The 21,958-nt window shown below is 31.3% G+C and overlaps 1 protein-coding gene across 5 annotated transcripts; it reads right to left on the bottom strand.

Moving 5' to 3' along the window:
• Nucleotides 1-2,976: 2,976 nt before the first annotated feature.
• LOC142325411 (NADH dehydrogenase [ubiquinone] 1 alpha subcomplex assembly factor 2) lies at nucleotides 2,977-8,027 on the bottom strand. Of its 5 annotated transcripts, none has more exons than XM_075367142.1 (2): nucleotides 7,960-8,027; nucleotides 2,977-3,530 (listed from the first exon to the last, which is right to left on the bottom strand). In XM_075367142.1, the coding sequence occupies exon 2, from the start codon at nucleotides 3,496-3,498 to the stop codon at nucleotides 3,058-3,060; it is 441 nt and encodes a 146-aa protein (XP_075223257.1). In that variant the 5' UTR covers nucleotides 3,499-3,530; nucleotides 7,960-8,027; the 3' UTR covers nucleotides 2,977-3,057. The 5 variants fall into 5 exon arrangements, with proteins under 5 accessions (XP_075223257.1, XP_075223261.1, XP_075223260.1 ...); XM_075367146.1 differs by having other exon boundaries at nucleotides 7,833-7,973; XM_075367145.1 differs by lacking the exon at nucleotides 7,960-8,027 and adding an exon at nucleotides 7,668-7,801.
• Between the last annotated feature and the right edge of the window lie 13,931 nt (nucleotides 8,028-21,958).

The raw sequence follows: 21,958 nt of genomic DNA, 5'->3' as shown, positions 1-21,958 counted from the left end.
GCAACGTGGTTTCCCGCCCGAATGAAATTAAAAGAAAAAAGAATAATGATGTCATATAGAATGTGTGCATAACAGTTTAAATTTTCCCTTCTCTGTTTAGCGATGAGGTTTGTTGATATAAGCTTGTTTTCGTAAAGGAATCTAATAAGAGATGAAAAAAGGAGAATCGTTCGATAGATGAAAGGAATAAAGCATGCATATTAGAAGTGATATGCTTCTAAGTTTACTAAATATCATACTGAACTGAAAAAGAATCAGATGTTTATTTAAGGAGTAAATAAACAGTATATTTAAGGAGTTTATTTAAGAGTTGAAAAGAGAAGAATCAAAGGAGTCGAATGAGTGGAAAAGAGAAGAATCTAAGAGATTTAGTATGTATGCATCAGTTGAGTCGAACAGCAGTATGAAGAGATGAACCGCTAAACTTGGCTGAAGAAGAGAAAGAGAGCATGTGCATTAGAGTTTACAGCTTTGGTAGTGGTGGGAAGAAACGAATCACTGAATCGGACGAACAATTCTTTTTTACGAATCCTTTCTGAGAATCGAATGAAAAAATTGATTCCTGAAAAAGAATCGTTTATCCCACCACTAGGGTTTACCTCCAAAAAACTCTACATCTACGCGAGCTCTGTTTTTTTTACAGCAGTTTATACATATTTTATAGTAAATTACGGGTATAATACAACAATAAAATTTCTATGTTATATTTTGATAAATTGTTGATAAGATTGAAAATAAATATTAAAAAAATAAAAGAGAAGTGTTCAGAAGTGGAAAGAGAAATGAACATTGGTAAAATAGACGGAGCATACAGGAAAGTTAAGGAAAATTTTGGGGTACATAAATTAAAATCTAATAATGTGTTAAACAAAGATGGTACACCAATATATAATACGAAAGGTAAAGTCGATAGATGGGTGGAATATATTGAAGAGTTATACGGAGGAAATGAATTAGAAAATGGTGTTATAGAGGAAGAAGAGGAAGTTGAGGAGGATGAAATGGGAGAAACAATACTGAGATCTGAATTTAAGAGAGCATTAAAAGATTTAAATGGCAGAAAGGCTCCTGGAATAGACGGAATACCTGTAGAATTACTGCGCAGTGCAGGTAAGGAAGCGATTGATAGATTATACAAACTGGTGTGTAATATTTATGAAAATGGGGAATTTCCATCAGACTTCAAAAAAAGTGTTATAGTTATGATACCAAAGAAAGGAGGGGCAGATAAATGTGAAGAATACAGAACAATTAGTTTAACTAGTCATGCATCAAAAATCTTAACTAGAATTTTATACAGAAGAATTGAGAGGAGAGTGGAAGAAGTGTTAGGAGAAGACCAATTTGGTTTCAGGAAAAGTATAGGGACAAGGGAAGCAATTTTAGGCCTCACATTAATAGTAGAAGGAAGATTAAAGAAAAACAAACCAACATACTTGGCGTTTATAGACCTAGAAAAGGCTTTCGATAACGTAGACTGGAATAAAATGTTCAGCATTTTAAAAAAATTAGGGTTCAAATACAGAGATAGAAGAACAATTGCTAACATGTACAGGAACCAAACAGCAACAATAACAATTGAAGAACATAAGAAAGAAGCCCTAATAAGAAAGGGAGTCCGACAAGGATGTTCCCTATCTCCGTTACTTTTTAATCTTTACATGGAACTAGCAGTTAATGATGTTAAAGAACAATTTAGATTCAGAGTAACAGTACAAGGTGAAAAGATAAAGATGCTACGATTTGCTGATGATATAGTAATTCTAGCCGAGAGTAAAAAGGATTTAGAAGAAACAATGAACGGCATAGATGAAGTCCTACGCAAGAACTATCGCATGAAAATAAACAAGAACAAAACAAAAGTAATGAAATGTAGTAGAAATAACAAAGATGGACCGCTGAATGTGAAAATAGGAGGAGAAAAGATTATGGAGGTAGAAGAATTTTGTTATTTGGGAAGTAAAATTACTAAAGATGGACGAAGCAGGAGCGATATAAAATGCCGAATAGCACAAGCTAAACGAGCCTTCAGTAAGAAATATAATTTGTTTACATCAAAAATTAATTTAAATGTCAGGAAAAGATTTTTGAAAGTGTATGTTTGGAGTGTCGCTTTATATGGAAGTGAAACTTGGACAATCGGAGTATCTGAGAAGAAAAGATTAGAAGCTTTTGAAATGTGGTGCTATAGGAGAATGTTAAAAATCAGATGGGTGGATAAAGTGACAAATGAAGAGGTATTGCGGCAAATAGACGAAGAAAGAAGCATTTGGAAAAATATAGTTAAAAGAAGAGACAGACTTATAGGCCACATACTAAGGCATCCTGGAATAGTCGCTTTAATATTGGAAGGACAGGTAGAAGGGAAAAATTGTGTAGGCAGGCCACGTTTGGAGTATGTAAAACAAATTGTTGGGGATGTAGGATGTAGAGGGTATACTGAAATGAAACGACTAGCACTAGATAGGGAATCTTGGAGAGCTGCATCAAACCAGTCAAATGACTGAAGACAAAAAAAAAAAAAAAAAAAAAAAAAGAGAATTATAAAAACTAGAAATTATATTGCACTAAACAATATATAGGACTAGCATAAAGGCCTGTACATCATTAACCAACAGTGTGCTCACGCACTGATATATCATGTAGAAATGAATCGCCCAACCAAGTTTTACCTGCTGCAGTGATGAAACCAATATGGCATCATAGCAATAAATTAAAAAATGTTTGCTATTAATAAAGCTTAGAAATAAAAACCAAAATATAAAATTAAATGAAAATGGTAATGTAATATTACACCTAACAACTATAAGCAGCATAACATGCATTTAACAAGAATAAATTATTAATAATAACAACAATAAGCTGATTGATTCATTCAACCTTTGCTACTTTACAATTATGAATAATTATATTCTTAATAATCAATTATTTCATGAATATGTACTTTTTATACAATCGCGAATAAAAATCAATATCTTGAATAGTACAAATATTTTATTTATACTGTTCTATGGCTCTATATATTATACAAATTCAAACACATACAAAAAAAGCATATTATTTGTTTTTATTTCTAGGGACACCAGGTGTCACTTCATAATCATCATACTTTGGAAATGATTCAAAAGCAGTTTTAGGCTGCTCAACAATCTGTTTGGGATGATCTGCAGAATATTTTGTTTCAATTTCTAGAGCTTTTTGTTTTTTTATGTCCATTAATTTCAGATTCTTCATTATTTCTTCTTCACTAGGTGGTTGTATTCGACGAAAACGAAGCCATGATTCCCACTCAGCAGGTATTTCCTGATCAAAAGCACTACGGTCTTCAGGTGTAAACCATCTCGATGGTCTCCTTTTACCTCTACTAATATCAGCAGGTATTTCATAATACACATTACCCAAATGATCTTTACCTATTTTATTGCCAGTTATTTGTCTAGGTTTAAGTGACTGCCAGAAATTTTTGAAAATTTCTAATATTAAACGACGTTCACCCATATTTCAGTAAACTGGATTAGATTTCACACAATCTGGAAAGAAAAAAAATGATACTAAAGTATTTAAAATAACTTATTGAATAATTAAATAACTATTGAATATCATCAACATTAAATGATATTAAATATTAAATGATTCAACACACTAGAATACGATTGCACCCATTTTATCAAGACTGAAGAAAGACATGTGAAAAATGTTGAACAGCAATAAATATGTAATAGAAAATCAAAAATAAGAAAGAATCCTTGTCTTCATCATTAGGAGACTGATAATAATAATAATGACTTATCCGACTTTACCCAATGACATCCATGGCAAAACAACAGCCTCTCTGACTTTCATCTGGAAGGTTCTGACTTTGAATTTTTCACACTTAAAACACCTTTCACATTTCCAGACAATAAAAAGAAAAGTTACTATAATTTGGTATTAACCTGTACGATATAAACCAATACCTGTACGGTATAAACCTGTGCAATATATCCATCATTTAAAAGAGAGTCTGTGTATGTTTATAAATATTATCATTCTCTGGTAACAGTCTTAGCATGGGTCATAAATTAAAGTTAAATCTAATCTTAAACCTACAACTACCTAATTTAATTATGATTAGGGAAAGAAAAAAATTACTGGAATAACAGAATAATAATGGAATATAATATTAAGTAATAATATTTTGGTTAAAAATTGTTTTATCGTAGTCTTTATTAAATCGTATGCTAATTTCTCAATGAACTTTAGTCCAAAATAAGATGTATTAAATTCAAATAATGTCATTCTATGTACTCCCACAGCTCTACTTGTTCCATTTGGTTTGTTATAATTATGGTGTCTAAATTCTTTTAAAATAATTTGTCTACAATTAATTATTAATCTGTAAATAAACTGAACAATTACATAGATCTTCAAACAATTACCTACAGGTTTAAATCTCTTTATTCCTACCATATACCATAAACTGGGGCTACTTTGCTCCATTTGAAAAAGTTTTTAAATAGATCTACTGCAATACAATAGTTTTCTATGGATTCTGATGTTTTTCTGTTAGTACCAATGACTAAGAATAACAGCTGTTATAGTGTTCCTGCCATTTTTAATGCATTCGAATTGGTTTTTATTAACAGGTTATGTTTATGCTAAAACTTTACTCAAAAATTCAAAATTATCTTTGCCATGTAAGTCCAAATCATAATATACTGTCTAAAATTAAATTTTCTTTCACATTATTCATGCGCATTTCTTTAATGTAAGTGCTGAAAACTTTTATTAAATATTTTTTTAATATTAACTACGTTTTCTAACATTCTGGGGTTGCTTTGCACCACTCTTAAAAGGCATATAGTTACCCCGTAGGGGTTTCATTGTACCAGTACAATTGGAGAAAAGTTGTATTTTCCCCTTAACAAACAATTTATTCAGAATTTTAATAAGAAAATGTGCATTATTTTTCCAGATAAAACATTTAGGGTATACATACAAACTGTAGGTGCAAGGAAGTATGCAGACTCCTCAAAGGAGAAATTGATTGAGTATCTTGAATTAATTCGATATGGAAAGATAAGCCAATGAAATATTGAAAAAGAATTTGGCATTTCTAGGTGAACAATTATAAACAAATAAAGGTGTTCATACACATAAACATGGGAATCCAACTGTTTTTAACAAAGAAGGGGAAGAATTGTTGTATTTCTTTAAGTGATCTTGGTCTCCCAGTAGGAAAATCTGACTTGCAAATGATAATAAAAAATTATCTACTTTGTATAGTGCATACTATCAGTTGCTTTAAAGAATATATATCCTGGAGACGACTGGATTCAAATTTTATTGAACAAACACATGACATTGACAGTTCACTTGGCAACAAATTTAAAGAAAAGTGCCGCTGCAGTAGCTAAAGGTACTCCTCTTACTAAGTATATATTTTAAACCATTCTGTTGAATTGAATGGAGTTCCACCCACCCACATCTGGAACTTTTGACCCCAGCAAAAAAAAAATGCTTTATGAGAAAAGGTACCAAGTATCTTTAAATGATAAGAAATGTGTCTAAAGCTTCAATTTCCCCAATGTTTTGTGATAGTGCATCAGGTGATCCACTAGAATCATATGTTGTTTATAAATCAAGCCACATGTGGTCTACATGGGCTGAAAATGGTCTGAAAAATGCTAGGTATAACTCTTCCAGTGGATGGTATGATGGAGCTTACTGTGATTGATTCAAAAGTATGCTAGCACCTAAACTAAAAAAACTCAAAGGAAAAAGTAATAATATGTGATAATCTGTCAGCACATTTCACAATCCGGATAATAGAATTATGCAACTACACATTATTTCAATTGTTTGCTTCCCTCTCAATAGTACCAGATTAACACAACCACTGGATGTGACATTTTTCCGGCCACTTAAAATGGCTTGGAGAAAAATCCTTTCTGAATAGAAGGAAACAGATGATGGAATAAAAAAAAAACATGGTACAATACTAAAACAATATTTCCCTCAATTCTTAAAAAAGTTAATGGACACTTTGAAACCGAATGTTAAAACTTAAAAAAAGCAGGCTCAATGTGGCTTAGTACCACTTAATGTTGAGGAATTACTTGCCAAATTCCCTCAGAAACATAATGATCCAGAAGTTCATGCTGCATTTTTAGATATTTTAGAACAAAAACAGAATGATTGACTTCAACCTAGCAAACTACCAGGGATTAGAAAAAACTAAACATTGCTACTGGAAGAAGTGTTTCAGAAGAAGAAATAGTAACTTTAAAAGCAGTAAAAGACTGTGTAAAACCAATTACAAAATTAAAAAAACAAAAGAAATGTAATAACGGCTCTCCCATGATGATGATAGTGAAGATGTAGATGATTTTGCAGAAGTGATTTTTCACTGAATGATGTGATTTGGAGAGTAGGAAAACATATATTTATTTATGATGGGAACCTGTACCCTTGAAAAATAATAGAAGCTAGTGAAGATTTGAATTCAGCTCTGTGATATACTACAGTCTTTGCAATCTTGAAATTAGCCAGTACCTGCAGATGTTTTATGTTATTCTTGCAATGATGTATTGGGTAGTATCATTCCCCTAACCTGATATCCTAGAAAGGATTTTATTGAGTACCAGAACTGGATAGGAAGGGTGGAAATGAAAACAGAAAGCATTTATTTAGTTTTTTTTATTAGTGGTTTTTGTAATTGGAGTGTTGACATACAACCATTAATTTTTTATGTGTTTTAAAATAATTTTTCATTTTTTTAAATATGTCCTCAATATATGTAATATTTTCATTGAAATGGTAATAAAAAATGTTAAAACATATTTTTGAATTATGTGGCATTGTAATGGTGTACCTTATACAGTACAACTTTGCTCCAGATAGTAAAATCATTTAAATAACACTGTTTTCATTCTGTGGTGCAAAGTAGTCGTTTGTATGGGGTTACTTTGCTCCAATAATTAATTTATTATTATTAATCAATAAAGTTTATATAGCAACTATTTGTGTTTTCTGGTAGGAAAACGTGTATATATTTCATGTTCGCACCAACAGTTTTATTCTTAAATGTAAAAAGTTTAGAAAAAAATTCAGTTTTTGTGAAAAATTGAAAAAATTAGTACAAAGTTACTTCAGTTTACAGTATCTAATAACTTTCTTTTATAGTATAAAATTCTTTTACATGATCTCAAAACAGTATCGTTTAAAATAATGGTTCATTATTGACTTAACTTGTGATATAAATTAACTTATAATGACTGTTCTGCTACCTTAGGCACTAAATAAATATCAGACACATTCATTCAGAGGGCGGGTGAAATCTGCAGAAATAATTAGCATAAAACAGAAGCAGTGTGATGATAGTTGTACTATGCAGAATACCATGTGACAAAACATACATTAATAAATATAACCTAACAAAAATTAAACAACACATTATAAGCACTATACCCAACATAATCACATTTGCATATCAACTCATACAATCTAGACATAAATACAATAATATTAACAAAATAAAAGGTTTACATTATTAATCAAACCCGGCAAATTGTAACAACATAATAATTACAAACAAAAATTAATTCACAAAAACAACAATTTTAAAATAAAAAACATAACACAGAGCAGTTACATCATTTTACCACATACTAAATTAATGTTCGAACCTCTTCAATGTAAACAAAATCTGTACCATTAAATAAGTAATTATTAAGTAATTCCAAAAATATTTGAAAGAATATACTTATATATTTATTTTAAAATCATTTATGTTTTTCCTTCCGCAATTTTTATAGTTGATCACGGTTTTGAGAATACAAATATTACACTACCTTCGCTGGGGGACAAACTTTTTAAATGAAAGAAAATTTCTTTATAGTACAGAACACCAAAATTTAAAAAGAATTAATTTAAAATAATAAGTAGAGAATTAAATAATACAGCATCAATGCATCTAACCTTAGAAAATAGTGTTTCTTTAAAGGTTATTTACAAACGATAGAGGCGCTAGTTATCGAGTGTTGAAACTCGAGCACTATTCGATATATATCATTTTTATAACAAATCAGCTATGAAAATGAGAATCGATATTTATTGTAAATACTTGTTAGAGACGATTCCTCTGTTTTCAAATAGAATAAAAACATTGAGAACCTCTTGAATAATAAACACATACATTCGAAACATTTCTTTTCTTTTTTTTACCTCTACGCACTATTTACGACAAACCAGAAAAAACTAATAATTTTTTTCATTGTTTTTAGTGCAGCTGCTCCAACCTTAATTTTTTTTATTCTTTAAATCGATATTTAATTACACACATGGATCATATTTATATGCAGGGTGATTTACAAAGTAACATAAATGGTTTCAGGACGAGTTCTACCAGAGAAAATAATGAAAAAAGTTATATAAACATGAGTCAGGAAAAGCTTAATCAGCAAGTTACGGCTGGTGAAATATTTTACCACGATTCCTGGACAAAGAGTGAAATAAAACCATCTGAAATTCTAAGAACCCAAATTAAGGGGTAAGCTTGATAGATTTTTATGATTTTTAACCTGACAAATTGAATAAAACAGAACTGAAATGAGTTCTGAAATCAGTGGGGTTTTGAGAAAACTGGGGTAGAACAAAAAAAAAAAAGTGCTGAAAACCCTGCTTTTTATGTTTTACGTTCAATAATTCAGAGTAGCTGGACCGAAGGTGCAACCATATCGGAGAGGTATCTGTTGAGAGCCAGACTAAGGAATGATTCCTGAAAGAGGGCAGCAGCTCTTTCAGTAGTTGTTAGGGGCGTGAGTCACAATGACTTAAACGGCCGTATCAACATCACTCAGTCCTCTGAGTACTGCGCAGCTGAAAGCAATGGAAAACTACAGCTGCTTTTTTTCCAAGAAAATGTGGCTCTCTGCATTTTCACATAGCAACAATGGAGGCGCCTTCCTTGGTAAAATATTCCGGAGGTAAAATAGTCCCCCGTTCGGATCTCCGGGTGGGGACTACTAAGGAAGGGGTCACCAGAAAATTAAAAAATAACATTCTACGAGTCGGAGCGTGGAATGTTAGAAGCTTAAAAAAGGTTGGTAGGCTAGAAAATTTAAAAAGGGAAATGGATAGGGTGAATGTGGATATAGTAGGAATTAGTGAGGTTCGGTGGGAAGAGGAAGGCGACTTTTGGTCAGGTGATTTTAGAGTAATTAACTCAGCGTCAAATAATGGGCAGGCAGGAGTAGGTTTCGTGATGAACAAGAAGATAGGGAGGAGAGTGGAGTATTTCAAAACGCATAGCGATAGAATCATTGTAATAAGGATAAAATCAAAACCTAAACCGACAACGATTGTTAACGTTTATATGCCTACAAGCGCCCATGATGATGATGAGGTAGAGTGTGTATACGAAGAGATTGATGAAGCAATTAAACACGTAAAGGGAGATGAAAATTTAATAATAGTTGGAGATTGGAATGCAAGCATTGGAAAAGGCAAGGAAGGAAATATAGTGGGTGAATACGGGCTGGGCAAAAGGAATGAAAGAGGGGACCGACTTATAGAGTTTTGCACGAAGTATAATTTAGTAATTGCCAACACCCAATTTAAAAATCATAATAGAAGAATATACACTTGGAAAAAGCCAGGCGATACTGGAAGGTATCAGATAGATTATATCATGGTTAAGCAAAGATTTAGAAATCAACTCGTTGACTGCAAAACTTACCCTGGAGCAGACATTGATAGCGACCATAATTTGGTGATAATGAAATGTAGATTGGGGTTTAAAAACCTGAAGAAAAGTTGTCGGATGAATCGGTGGAATTTAGAGAAGCTTGAGGAAGAGGAGGTAAAGAAGATTTTTGAGGAGGACATCGCAAGAGGTCTGAGTAAAAAAGATATGGTAGAAAATGTAGAAGAAGAATGGGAGAATGTTAAAAAGGAAATTCTTAAATCAGCAGAAGCAAACTTAGGCGGAATAAAGAGAACTGGTAGAAAACCTTGGGTTTCAGACGATATATTGCAGCTGATGGATGAACGTAGAAAATATAAGAATGCTAATGATGAAGAAAGTAAAAGGAACTATCGGCAATTAAGAAATGCTATAAATAGGAAATGCAAACTGGCGAAAGAAGAGTGGATTAAAGAAAAGTGTTCAGAAGTGGAAAGAGAAATGAACATTGGTAAAATTGACGGAGCATACAGGAAAGTTAAGGAAAATTTTGAGGTACATAAATTAAAATCTAATAATGTGTTAAACAAAGATGGTACACCAATATATAATACGAAAGGTAAAGTCGATAGATGGGTGGAATATATTGAAGAGTTATACGGAGGAAATGAATTAGAAAATGGTGTTATAGAGGAAGAAGAGGAAGTTGAGGAGGATGAAATGGGAGAAACAATACTGAGATCTGAATTTAAGAGAGCATTAAAAGATTTAAATGGCAGAAAGGCTCCTGGAATAGACGGAATACCTGTAGAATTACTGCGCAGTGCAGGTGAGGAAGCGATTGATAGATTATACAAACTGGTGTGTAATATTTATGAAAAAGGGGAATTTCCGTCAGACTTCAAAAAAAGTGTTATAGTTATGATACCAAAGAAAGCAGGGGCAGATAAATGTGAAGAATACAGAACAATTAGTTTAACTAGTCATGCATCAAAAATCTTAACTAAAATTTTATACAGAAGAATTGAGAGGAGAGTGGAAGAAGTGTTAGGAGAAGACCAATTTGGTTTCAGGAAAAGTATAGGGACAAGGGAAGCAATTTTAGGCCTCAGATTAATAGTAGAAGGAAGATTAAAGAAAAACAAACCAACATACTTGGCGTTTATAGACCTAGAAAAGGCTTTCGATAACGTAGATTGGAATAAAATGTTCAGCATTTTAAAAAAATTAGGGTTCAAATACAGAGATAGAAGAACAATTGCTAACATGTACAGGAACCAAACAGCAACAATAACAATTGAAGAACATAAGAAAGAAGCCCTAATAAGAAAGGGAGTCCGACAAGGATGTTCCCTATCTCCGTTACTTTTTAATCTTTACATGGAACTAGCAGTTAATGATGTTAAAGAACAATTTAGATTCGGAGTAACAGTACAAGGTGAAAAGATAAAGATGCTACGATTTGCTGATGATATAGTAATTCTAGCCGAGAGTAAAAAGGATTTAGAAGAAACAATGAACGGCATAGATGAAGTCCTACGCAAGAACTATCGCATGAAAATAAACAAGAACAAAACAAAAGTAATGAAATGTAGTAGAAATAACAAAGATGGACCGCTGAATGTGAAAATAGGAGGAGAAAAGATTATGGAGGTAGAAGAATTTTGTTATTTGGGAAGTAAAATTACTAAAGATGGACGAAGCAGGAGCGATATAAAATGCCGAATAGCACAAGCTAAACGAGCCTTCAGTAAGAAATATAATTTGTTTACATCAAAAATTAATTTAAATCTCAGGAAAAGATTTTTGAAAGTGTATGTTTGGAGTGTCGCTTTATATGGAAGTGAAACTTGGACAATCGGAGTATCTGAGAAGAAAAGATTAGAAGCTTTTGAAATGTGGTGCTATAGGAGAATGTTAAAAATCAGATGGGTGGATAAAGTGACAAATGAAGAGGTATTGCGGCAAATAGATGAAGAAAGAAGCATTTGGAAGAATATAGTTAAAAGAAGAGACAGACTTATAGGCCACATACTAAGGCATCCTGGAATAGTCGCTTTAATATTGGAAGGACAGGTAGAAGGGAAAAATTGTGTAGGCAGGCCACGTTTGGAGTATGTAAAACAAATTGTTGGGGATGTAGGATGTAGAGGGTATACTGAAATGAAACGACTAGCACTAGATAGGGAATCTTGGAGAGCTGCATCAAACCAGTCAAATGACTGAAGACAAAAAAAAAAAAAAAAAAAAAAAACGTACAATAACTGTGTCACATGGGTAATAAATAAGTAACATTTTTAAAAACTTCTAGAGAATTTAATTCTGAACAAAATGATGTAAATAAACTCAACTACAAAACAAAAACAAATTGCAAAAAATGAATTTTATTAACACTAAAATATCTGAAACATGGCTGAAAAAATACATTAATTTTTTAATTAAAAGAATAATAGTTTTAACATTCGATAATATTTAGAAATAAAATCATTTAACCAAAATAAAATCAAGAGAAGTGAAGTAACATAAAACACCACTTAATAATTTTATCCACAAATCTAGGAAAAAAATATATTACTGCCAAAATAGATGGTTTGTTTTATTTCATAAGCTGGCAGTATTAACAGCTGATCAGCAATCATAATTTATATACATAATATGAATATTGATGCACACTTTTAAAAGTTGTAGTCAATTAAGCAACGTGTGTTCCGCGTTCTCAAAATTTCATTTTAGTTTTAAAATACGCTGACATAATTTTTATTTAAGGTTATTGCAATGGAAACTCGTTGGCAGCAAAAATGCAATATCAAGAAAAATTTTCTAATAGGATTCCAAATCACAAAACTTTTGTGTCAGTTTTCCATTGTTTATGCACAACCTTGTACTTGTTTACAGTTGGCAAGGTATGACAAACCATCTGTACACAGTTCCTGTGACACTATAGGTAATAAGTTTTTCATCAGTAAAAATTTGGAACTAAACTGAATGCTTTTACTGAGATGGCAAAAAATTGAAAGTGGGATCGTTTTGTTAACAATGGAATTAAAAATATTTTCCAAAAACTGGGAATTGCTTTGACAGTAGACAATTTTTTTCTAAAATCATGCTGAAAGTTTATTAATATGGTATGCTTTTCAAAAAACAATTAAAAGTCGATTTTTCATCATTTTTTCAAAAACTTTAGAAAATATGGACAACAATAAAACTGGCCTTTAATTTTGTAAATTAAGTTTTGAACCTATCTTAAAGAGGGAAGTAACAACAAAAGTCTTAAAATTTTTCTTAAAATTTTGTTCATGAATTTAACTTGCTAGCAACAACTATAAAAACTTTTACAATGAAAAGCTTCAAAATCCTGAACATTTTTGGCCGTTTCTTGAGTTGTGATTTTTCAACACAGCTCTATCCCCAATTTTTCCATTTTATCCCCAAAACATAAATATAAATTATATAAATCGTTCGTATAAGGAAGTATACACATTCGAATGAATGAATCATTCGTGCACTGTGCGCAGCTGCCCGGTGCACATTTTTCCGCTCTGTGCCATTAACTACTAAAATAAAAATATAAAGACATACAACAAACAAACCCATACACCATCCTTTTTTGTGGTTAATATATCTATTTTCTCAATCTCTGTTGTAGAATGTATCACACATATTTATTGTTTAGTTATGATCAAAATGAATTAACTGAGTTGTTAAAAAGTTTGTTTCTAGCGATTCAAGTATTAATCTTGTGTATTTATTTTAAAGCATAATTCATATGACATGCTTCTGATGGTGTAAACATCTGCATTATATATTCACATGCACTAATTTGATCTTTGTAACATTTTCATTTTAATTAAAATACCTTACAAAATGCAGATATTATATTCTTTGACTTTAGTTTAAAATTCATTTATTATCCACAATCAATTTTTTTAATATTAAGCAATAAAACACATTAGGGCAAGTAAAGGTTGAACTAAAGGAGTAGTATATGAGTATATGAACCTGGTTATACTGTTAAACAGTAATAATTGATAAATAGTAATAAAAAATAAACATAAATAGTAAACAGTAATAATTGATTAGGAAATTGGTAATTTTCAGTAACATTTTTAGAGAATGCTATTTTAAGTAATATCCCTCTATGAATCATGAGACCTAGCCGACGGTGAGGGGGCTTGAATGCTCAGTGATACAGAGTAGCTGGACCGAAGGTCCAACTATATCGAAGAGATGTCTGTTGAGAGCCAGACTAAGGAATGATTCCTGAAAGAGGGCAGCAGCTCTTTCAGTAGTTGTTAAGGACGTAGGTCAGGAGGACTTAAACGGCCATATCATCATCACTCAATCTTCTGAGTACTGTGCAGCTGAAAGGAATGGAAAACCACAGCTGCTTTTTTCCAAGAAAATGTAATTCTCTGCATTTTCATGACAAACATGGAGGTGTCTTTCTTGGTAAAATATTCCGGAGGTCAACTAGTCCCCCATTTGGATCTCAAGATTCGGTTGGAAGATCAAGATTCGGTGGGAAGGGACCAAACAAAGTTTGGTCAAGTGATTTTAGAATAATTAACTCAGCTTCAAATAATGGGCAGGCAGAAGTATGTTTCATAATGAACAAGAAGATAGGGAAGAGAGTAGAAAGTTTGAAAATGCATGGCGATAGAATCATTGTAATAAGGATAAAATCAAAATCTAAACCGACAACGATTGTTAATGTCTATATGCCTACAAGTGCCCATGATGATGATAAGATAGAGTGTGTATGTGAAGAAATTGACGAAGCAATTATACACATAAAAGGGGATGAAAATTTAATAATAGTTGGAGACTGGAATGCAAGCATTGGAAAAGGCAATGAAGGAAATATAGTGGGTGAATACGGGCTGGGCAAAAGGAATGAAAGAGGGGACCAACGTATAGAATTTTGCAGAAAGTATAATTTAATAATTGCCAGCACCCAGTTTAAAAATCATAATAGAAGAATATATACATGGAAAAAGCCAGGCAATACTTCAAGGTATCAGATAGATTATATCATGGTTAAGCAAATATTTAGAAATCAACTCATTGAATGCAAAGCTTACCCTGGAGCAGACATTGATAGCGATCATAATTTAGTGATTTCAGAGGATACATTATAGCTGATGGATGAACATAGGAAATATAAGAATGCTAGTGATGAAGAAAGTAAAAGGAACTATCGATAATTAAGAAATAATATAAACAGCAAATGTAAACTAGAGAAAGAAGAGTGGATTAAAGAAAAGTGTTCGGAAGTGAAAATATGAAGTGTATATGAGGTGAATTTTGGGGTACATAAATTAAAATCTAATAATGTGTTAAACAAAGATGGTACACCGATTTATAATACGAAAGGAAAGGTCGATAGGTGGGAGGAACATATTGAAGAGTTATACGCAGGAAATGAATTAGAAAATTGTCTTATAGAGGAAGAAGAGGAATTCAAAGAGGATGAAAGGAGAGAAACAATACTGAGATCTGAATTTAAGAGAGCATTAAAAGATTTGAATGGCAGAAAGACTACTGGAATAGATGGAATACCGGCATAATTACTGCACAGTGCAGGTGACGAAGCGATAGATAGATTATACAAACTGGTGTGTAATATTTATGAAAAAGGGGAATTTCCGTCAAGACTTCATAAAAAGTTTTATAGTCATGATACCAAAGAAAGCAGGGGCAGATAAGTGTGAAGAATACAGAACAATTAGTTTAACTAATCATGCATCAAAAATCTTAAATAGAATTCTGTACAGAAGAATTGAAAGGAGAGTGAAAGAAGTGTTAGGAGAAGACCAATTTGGTTTCAGGAAAAGTATAGGGATAAGGGAAGCAATTTTAGGGCTCAAATTAATAGATTAGTAGAAGGAAGATTAAAGAAAAGCAAACCAACATACTTGGCATTTACAGACCTATAAATGGCATTCAATAATGTAGACTGGAATAAAATGTTCAGCATTTTAAAAAATTAGGATTCAAATATAGAGATAGAAGAACGAATGCTAACATTTACATGAACCAAACAGCAACAGTATTAATTAAAGAACATAAGAAAGAAGCCGTAATAAAAAAAGGGTGTATGACAAGGATGTTTCCTAGTTCTGTACTTTTTAATCTTTACATAGAACTAGCTTAACTTGATGATGTTATAGAACAATTTAGATCCTGAGTAACAGTTTCCTGAGGAAAAGATAAAGATGCTAAGATTTGCTGATGATATAGTAATTCTAGCAGAGTAAAAAAGATTTAGAAGAAACAATGAACGACATGGATGAAGTCCTATGCAAGAACCACTGCATGAAAATAAACAGGAACAAAACGAAAGTAATGAAATGTAGTAGAAGTAGTGTAGATGGACCAGTAAATATAAAAATAGGAAGAGAAAAGTTTACGGAGGTAGAAGAATTTTGTAATTTTGGAAGTAGAATTGCTAAAGATGGATGAAGCAGGAGCAATATAAAATATCGAATAGGACAGGCAAGACAAGCCTTCAGTCAGAAATATAATTTGTTTACATCAAAAATTAAACATCAGGAAAGCATTTTTGTTAAGTCTATGTTTGGAGTGCAGCTTTATATGGAAGTGAAACTTGAATGATCAAAGTACCTGAGAAGAAAAGATTAGAAGCTTTTGAAATGTTGTGCTATAAGAGAATGTTAAAAATCAGATGGGTTGATAAAGTGACAAATGAAGAGGTGTTGCGGCAAATTTATAAAGAAAGAAGCATATGGAAAAATATAGTTAAAAGAAGAGACAGACTTTTAGGCTACATATCCTAGAATAGTCACTTTGATTCAGAATATGTAAAACAAATTTTTAGGGATGTAGGGTGTATACTGAAATGAAATGACTGGCACTAGATAGCAAATCTTGGGGAGCTGCATCAAACCAGTCAAATAACTGAAGACAAAAAAAAATTTTAAGTAAAACAACACAAGTCATTAATCTTTCATGCAGTTGTACTGTACTGTAAGTGCAATGGCAATGTCGAACAAAGTTTTTTGGTGTTCTTACAACAGTGTTGAAATGATGAAAGCTCTGACCCTCATTTACTTTTAGATGTAGTACTCAATGAAAATAAGATTTACATATTTGCGCTATATTATATTTTATTGAGTACCTACTCAAATAGAAAAAAGGTAAATTAATAAAGGTGTAAAAGGTGAAGATAAATACACTTAAATAATTAGCTGTACAATGTTCATTATTATCATTAAATATTTTTTAACAAATTTGTGTTATAACGAAACAAATATAGTTTGATTATTCTGATTAAATTATAATATGTTCTCACAAAAGAATCTAAGCACAAACTATGGAAGCAAAATGAACTGTTCTGGCATTTGCCTTATAACCAAAGGAAACCATGATAAAACGTTGGTCAGAACATCAACAATAGTTTAAAACATTCAGCGTTATAAAAAAATAAATGTTACAATCAGAAATAATTATAAGTTCTTCTAATTATCTTAGTGACACAAAGTCCACAAAAATCAAAAAGACGATTAGCCTATGACCTGGAGTTATCACGAAGGACCATACAAAGAATGTTACACAAACATAAATTTAAAGGTTACATTCTGCGTTTACTTAATGGGCTACTTGGATGGTCCAGATCGATGCTTCAGTTTTGTGAATCAATGCTTAACAAAACAGAAAGAAGATCTGGAGGTATTCATTAAAATTGTATGGTCTGATGAGGCCAGTTTAGACATAACTGCATGTACTGGCATATTGAAATCCAATATCTTTTGTTAGAGCAACAAATCAGTTGATCAGGTGTGAGTGTTTGGCGGTGGGTGATATCATCTTTTGGTGGTAGTTGGACCATACTTTTTTGAAGTACAGTGACAGGAGATATATACTTTGATGTGCTTAAAAATCATGTAGAGACTCATGCTGTATGACCAGAGACCAGAAACCAGAGTCTCACGTTGTATGCTGAAAACATTCACGAAATTTACTTCCAACATGATGGTGCTCCACCACATTATGCCACTGTAGTTCGCGATTTTTTGAATGAAATGTTTGGGAGAAGAGTGATTAGTTGATATGGAGATATTGACATGCCTGCATGTTCACCACATATTACAACAATGGATTTTTTTAGTACAGAGTGTCATCAAGGAGTTTGTTTATTCTAGAAAGCCTTATACTATTGATGAACTGATATACTACATTTGCAACATTCAATGATTTGGGCAGTGATGGAGAACTTTGCCATAGAGTGTGAATGGTGTTTCCAAAAGACTACAAAAATATGTTAATGAAGGTGGAAAACATTTTGAACATAAAATATAATTGTAAGTATTTTTTTGTAATAAATAAAATAAAATAGATTCAGTACTTTTATAAACAAGTGTAAAGTGACTTTTGCATTGCTCTGTATAATTATGTAATTGAATTGCAAGATCATATTCCATAACATTACACACACATACGTAGATGATAGGAGTCTTGTTGTCCACCTTGTAAAAACAGTGTTGCCTATTTTGCTTTACTATTTAATAATAATAATCTGAAGAAGTAAGATACAACATTTCCTTCTTAGTTTAAAAAAAAAATAATAATAATGAAATCGAAACGTAACAACCTTAAGTTCTATTCTTCATAATAGAACTTAAGGTTTGTTTTGTTGATAAAATAAGTGTAGTTACAGGTTTTGTACCAATGAAAATCCTGGTCTTTAAACATTTAAGGTCCTTATTTTGAAGATACCTTGATTTTCTACCCACTTTTGTTTTTTTAAGTTATTGTTGTCGATGTAATGTCAATTAAAGTTGATCCTGGTGCTGTCATTGATGGAATGTTGCTGTTTTCTCAGAAAGTTAAGATAATAATTATTTTCAACAATAATATTGACAGCAATAATTATTTTTTATTCAATTAAACAATAAATTTTTTTTAAATCAAATGTTTTATGGTACTTGACGTTTTTAGTTTTTAAAGTTTGTTAGTCAAATTCACAGTAGTAATCAATCAATATAAATGACACAACCATCATCAAATGTAACTTTCTAATGTAATCAACCCGACCTTCTCTGCAAAGTCATACAAAAAGTTCCATAATTCAGAATTTGAATAATATTTGGATTATGTTCTTAACTCTTGGATGAAAGCATTATGTAGTCGATGGTCGATTATGAAATCAGTTTGTAAATCGGTTGTAAATCGGAATGTAAATCCTTCTACAACCTCAAAATGTTAAACTTTGTTCAAAGTTTATAAATAATCATGATCTCAGTAAGACAGGTACAGCCTGTTACTGGAATAAAAATTCATTTATCTTAATGTATGGAACCTTTTTACAGTGGTAACTGAGTTTTAGTAATTTCATGAGCTGAATAAATATTTTTGAAGATGGTAAATCTGCAGTTATAAAATGTCTAATTGATAGCATTTGGAATGTAGACTATTCCAGCAAGTCTTTAAGTTTGTCTCAACATTTTCAGTCATAACATCCATCAAATCTTTTATTTTAAAGAAGTAATTGTCAATACTTTGACAACAGTAATCAAAAGAATCAATACTTTAAATATAAATAATATTATTTTAACCTGACTCACTTGAATTTACACTGTATTCTTAAATTAAGGCATTTTCTTAAGTTAGTTAATTTGTAAATGGTTTTTACATTAAATTACCTTGAAAACAGCTTTTTGATTAATCATTAAGACCTTTGATATTTACAAACCGTTGAAGGTAACAATAATTATATTTTGATGAAGTTTAAGACTGCCCTATGAAAAACTTAACAGATGATATTCAATGATTTGACTCATTAATTTCTGAACCCAATAATCATATGATGAGATCTTAAATTATAAGTGCTGTACTCCCTCTGCCTTGATGATCCTACATTTGATGAAATCTGCAAAGATATATAAATAGGTATATAAATACTTGTATTAAAAAAAAAAATTAATAAAATAAATAAACCTAATGAATGCATAATGTATCCATCACTTCCCTGAGAAATGGATCGGTCATGGAGGTCCACCTTTCTGGCCAACAAGAACACCTTTTATTTTTTTGCGTCTGGGAATGGATGAAAAATATCTTATATAAAAAAAAATACATTCTCATGAGAATTAATTGTTTGCATTATGGATGCTGCTGAGAAACTTAAAGATAGCTCTGAAGAACTATAAGAGGCTTCAAAATCTGTACAGAAGTGAGCCAAGAAATGTTCTGCAACTGGTGAGCGTGTTTTTGTTTATTTATTATAAACTGGTAGGTACGATCTACTGTATTGTTTCTAAATAAAGTTCCAATTTTTCTAAACTTTCTTTGTTTTATTCAATTTATCTTGCACCACTTTGTTCAGAATTAAATTCTCTGCAAGTTTTGTTTAAAGGTTTTACGTATTTACTACGCATTTAACCACGTTATTGTATGTCAAACATAAAAACTGGTTTTTTATCTTAATTTATTGATTTTCAGCCCATATTTCTTAAAAACTACTGCAGATATATTTTTGAAGCTATTTTATTCTATTTTTAAGGTAAAAAACCATAGAAATGACTAATTCTGCCCTTTAATTAATGTCCTAAATTTCAGTATGACCTCTTTCACCAGGGTTGCTGAAATCCAAGCGAAATCTTTCATTAGCTGTTACTCATAAATGAAGCATTGGTACTTATGTATTAATGCTACAGCTTTATTTAAAAACAAAGTAGTAAATTGGATTTTGGTGGAAAATGAACAGTCTCTTTATTAATTTTAATAAATGGTTATTTATATTTATTTATTTTATAAATATAATTTAACCAAACTTAACCTATGCTCGCTAACCTTGACTAATTAACACCGTAATTTATTGAGTATTTATTTAATAAATTCAGTAATTATTGCAATTATTTATTATTTAAATAATCAAAACACTCCTGTTAATTAGTCAAGGTTAGCGGGCAAAGTGAGCGTAGGTTAAGTTTGGTTATATATTTATAAAATAAATAAATATTAACCATTTATTAAACTTAATAAAGAGACTGTTTTGAATCTATGTTAAACTCTATATTGGTCCATTTCCATCGAAATCCGATTGACTACTTTGTTTTTAGATAAAGCTGTAGCTGCGGTGGTATTAATACCTATGTATTAGGCGTAAGTATCTTTTAGGGCATATGTTTATCTGAACTTTTTCCATTAATTTCACAAGCAGAATAGGTTAAAAAATCCCGGGCCGAACTTTGATATACACTTTGTACATAACATATCAATTTTTTTTCTTCTTTTTTTCCTGTTTAGCCTTCAGGAAACACAGTCAGGTATTACTATTGAAGATGATATCTATTACAGTAACTGAAGTGTAGTCTAGTATAGTTCAGCTCAACCACCGGGTTGGTCCAATGGTGAACGCGTCTTCCTCAATCAGCTGATTTGGAAGTTGAGAGTTCTAGTTCTGTAAAGTCAGTTATTTTTACAAGGATTTGAATACTAGAGCGTGGATACCGGTGTTATTTGGTGGTTGGGTTTAAATTAACCACACCTCTCAGAAATGGTCGAACTGAGACTGTACAAGGCTATACTCAGAAATGTCATTCTCATTCATCTTCGGAAGTATTATCTGAACTGTAATTAGCTAAACAGGAGAAAAAAAAGTACAGTTTAGGTCGACCATTTCTGAGATGTGTGGTTAATTTAAACCTAAACACCAAGTACACCGGAATCTGTGATATGGTATTCAAATCGGTTAAAAGTAACTGCTTTTACTAGGAATTGAACGTTTCAACTAGCGGCTTTGAAATCAGCTGATTTGTGATGGCGCGCGTTCACCACTAGACCAACCCAGTGCGTGTAATCTCAATTTAAAAAAAAAATTACAAAAATAAATGTATATACAGTTCTATTCCTTTTTAAGTTAAATTTTTCAGAATATTAAAATTTTATAAATAGTATCAATTCTACTAAAATAATAAATTCAAATAAATAAATGTCATATTTAGACGAAGTGGCTATAGTTTATAACGTGTAAACAAATTGTTATGACCAACCGGTTCTTTTTCTATTAGAGCTAAGGAACATAATAGTATAAAGAAGGTCTATTTCGATAAATCCAATTATGTTAAATACATTTTATAAAATAAACATAATTACAGCCCTGATAATTTTATTAAAATAATAGATTTTTAGATCGACTTTTATAAAACAAACAATCTGGAAAAATTTTTTATATATTGTTATAACAATGAATAACATATCAAATTTGAAAATTATTTTCTATTTAAATTAATAATTATCAAGTTGCCTAACTTAATTATCTAATTCCAGCAA

Source organism: Lycorma delicatula, chromosome 5, assembly GCF_047948215.1.
Source record: "Lycorma delicatula isolate Av1 chromosome 5, ASM4794821v1, whole genome shotgun sequence".
NCBI lineage: Eukaryota > Metazoa > Arthropoda > Insecta > Hemiptera > Fulgoridae > Lycorma > Lycorma delicatula.
Note: the sequence above shows the minus strand (reverse complement) of the source record. Positions and strands in the feature narration are given on the sequence as shown.

What these genes read in the sequence shown, in the direction of transcription:
- LOC142325411 (XM_075367142.1), bottom strand. Translation starts at nt 3,498, where the DNA reads ATGGGTGAACGTCGTTTAATATTAGAAATTTTCAAAAATTTCTGGCAG.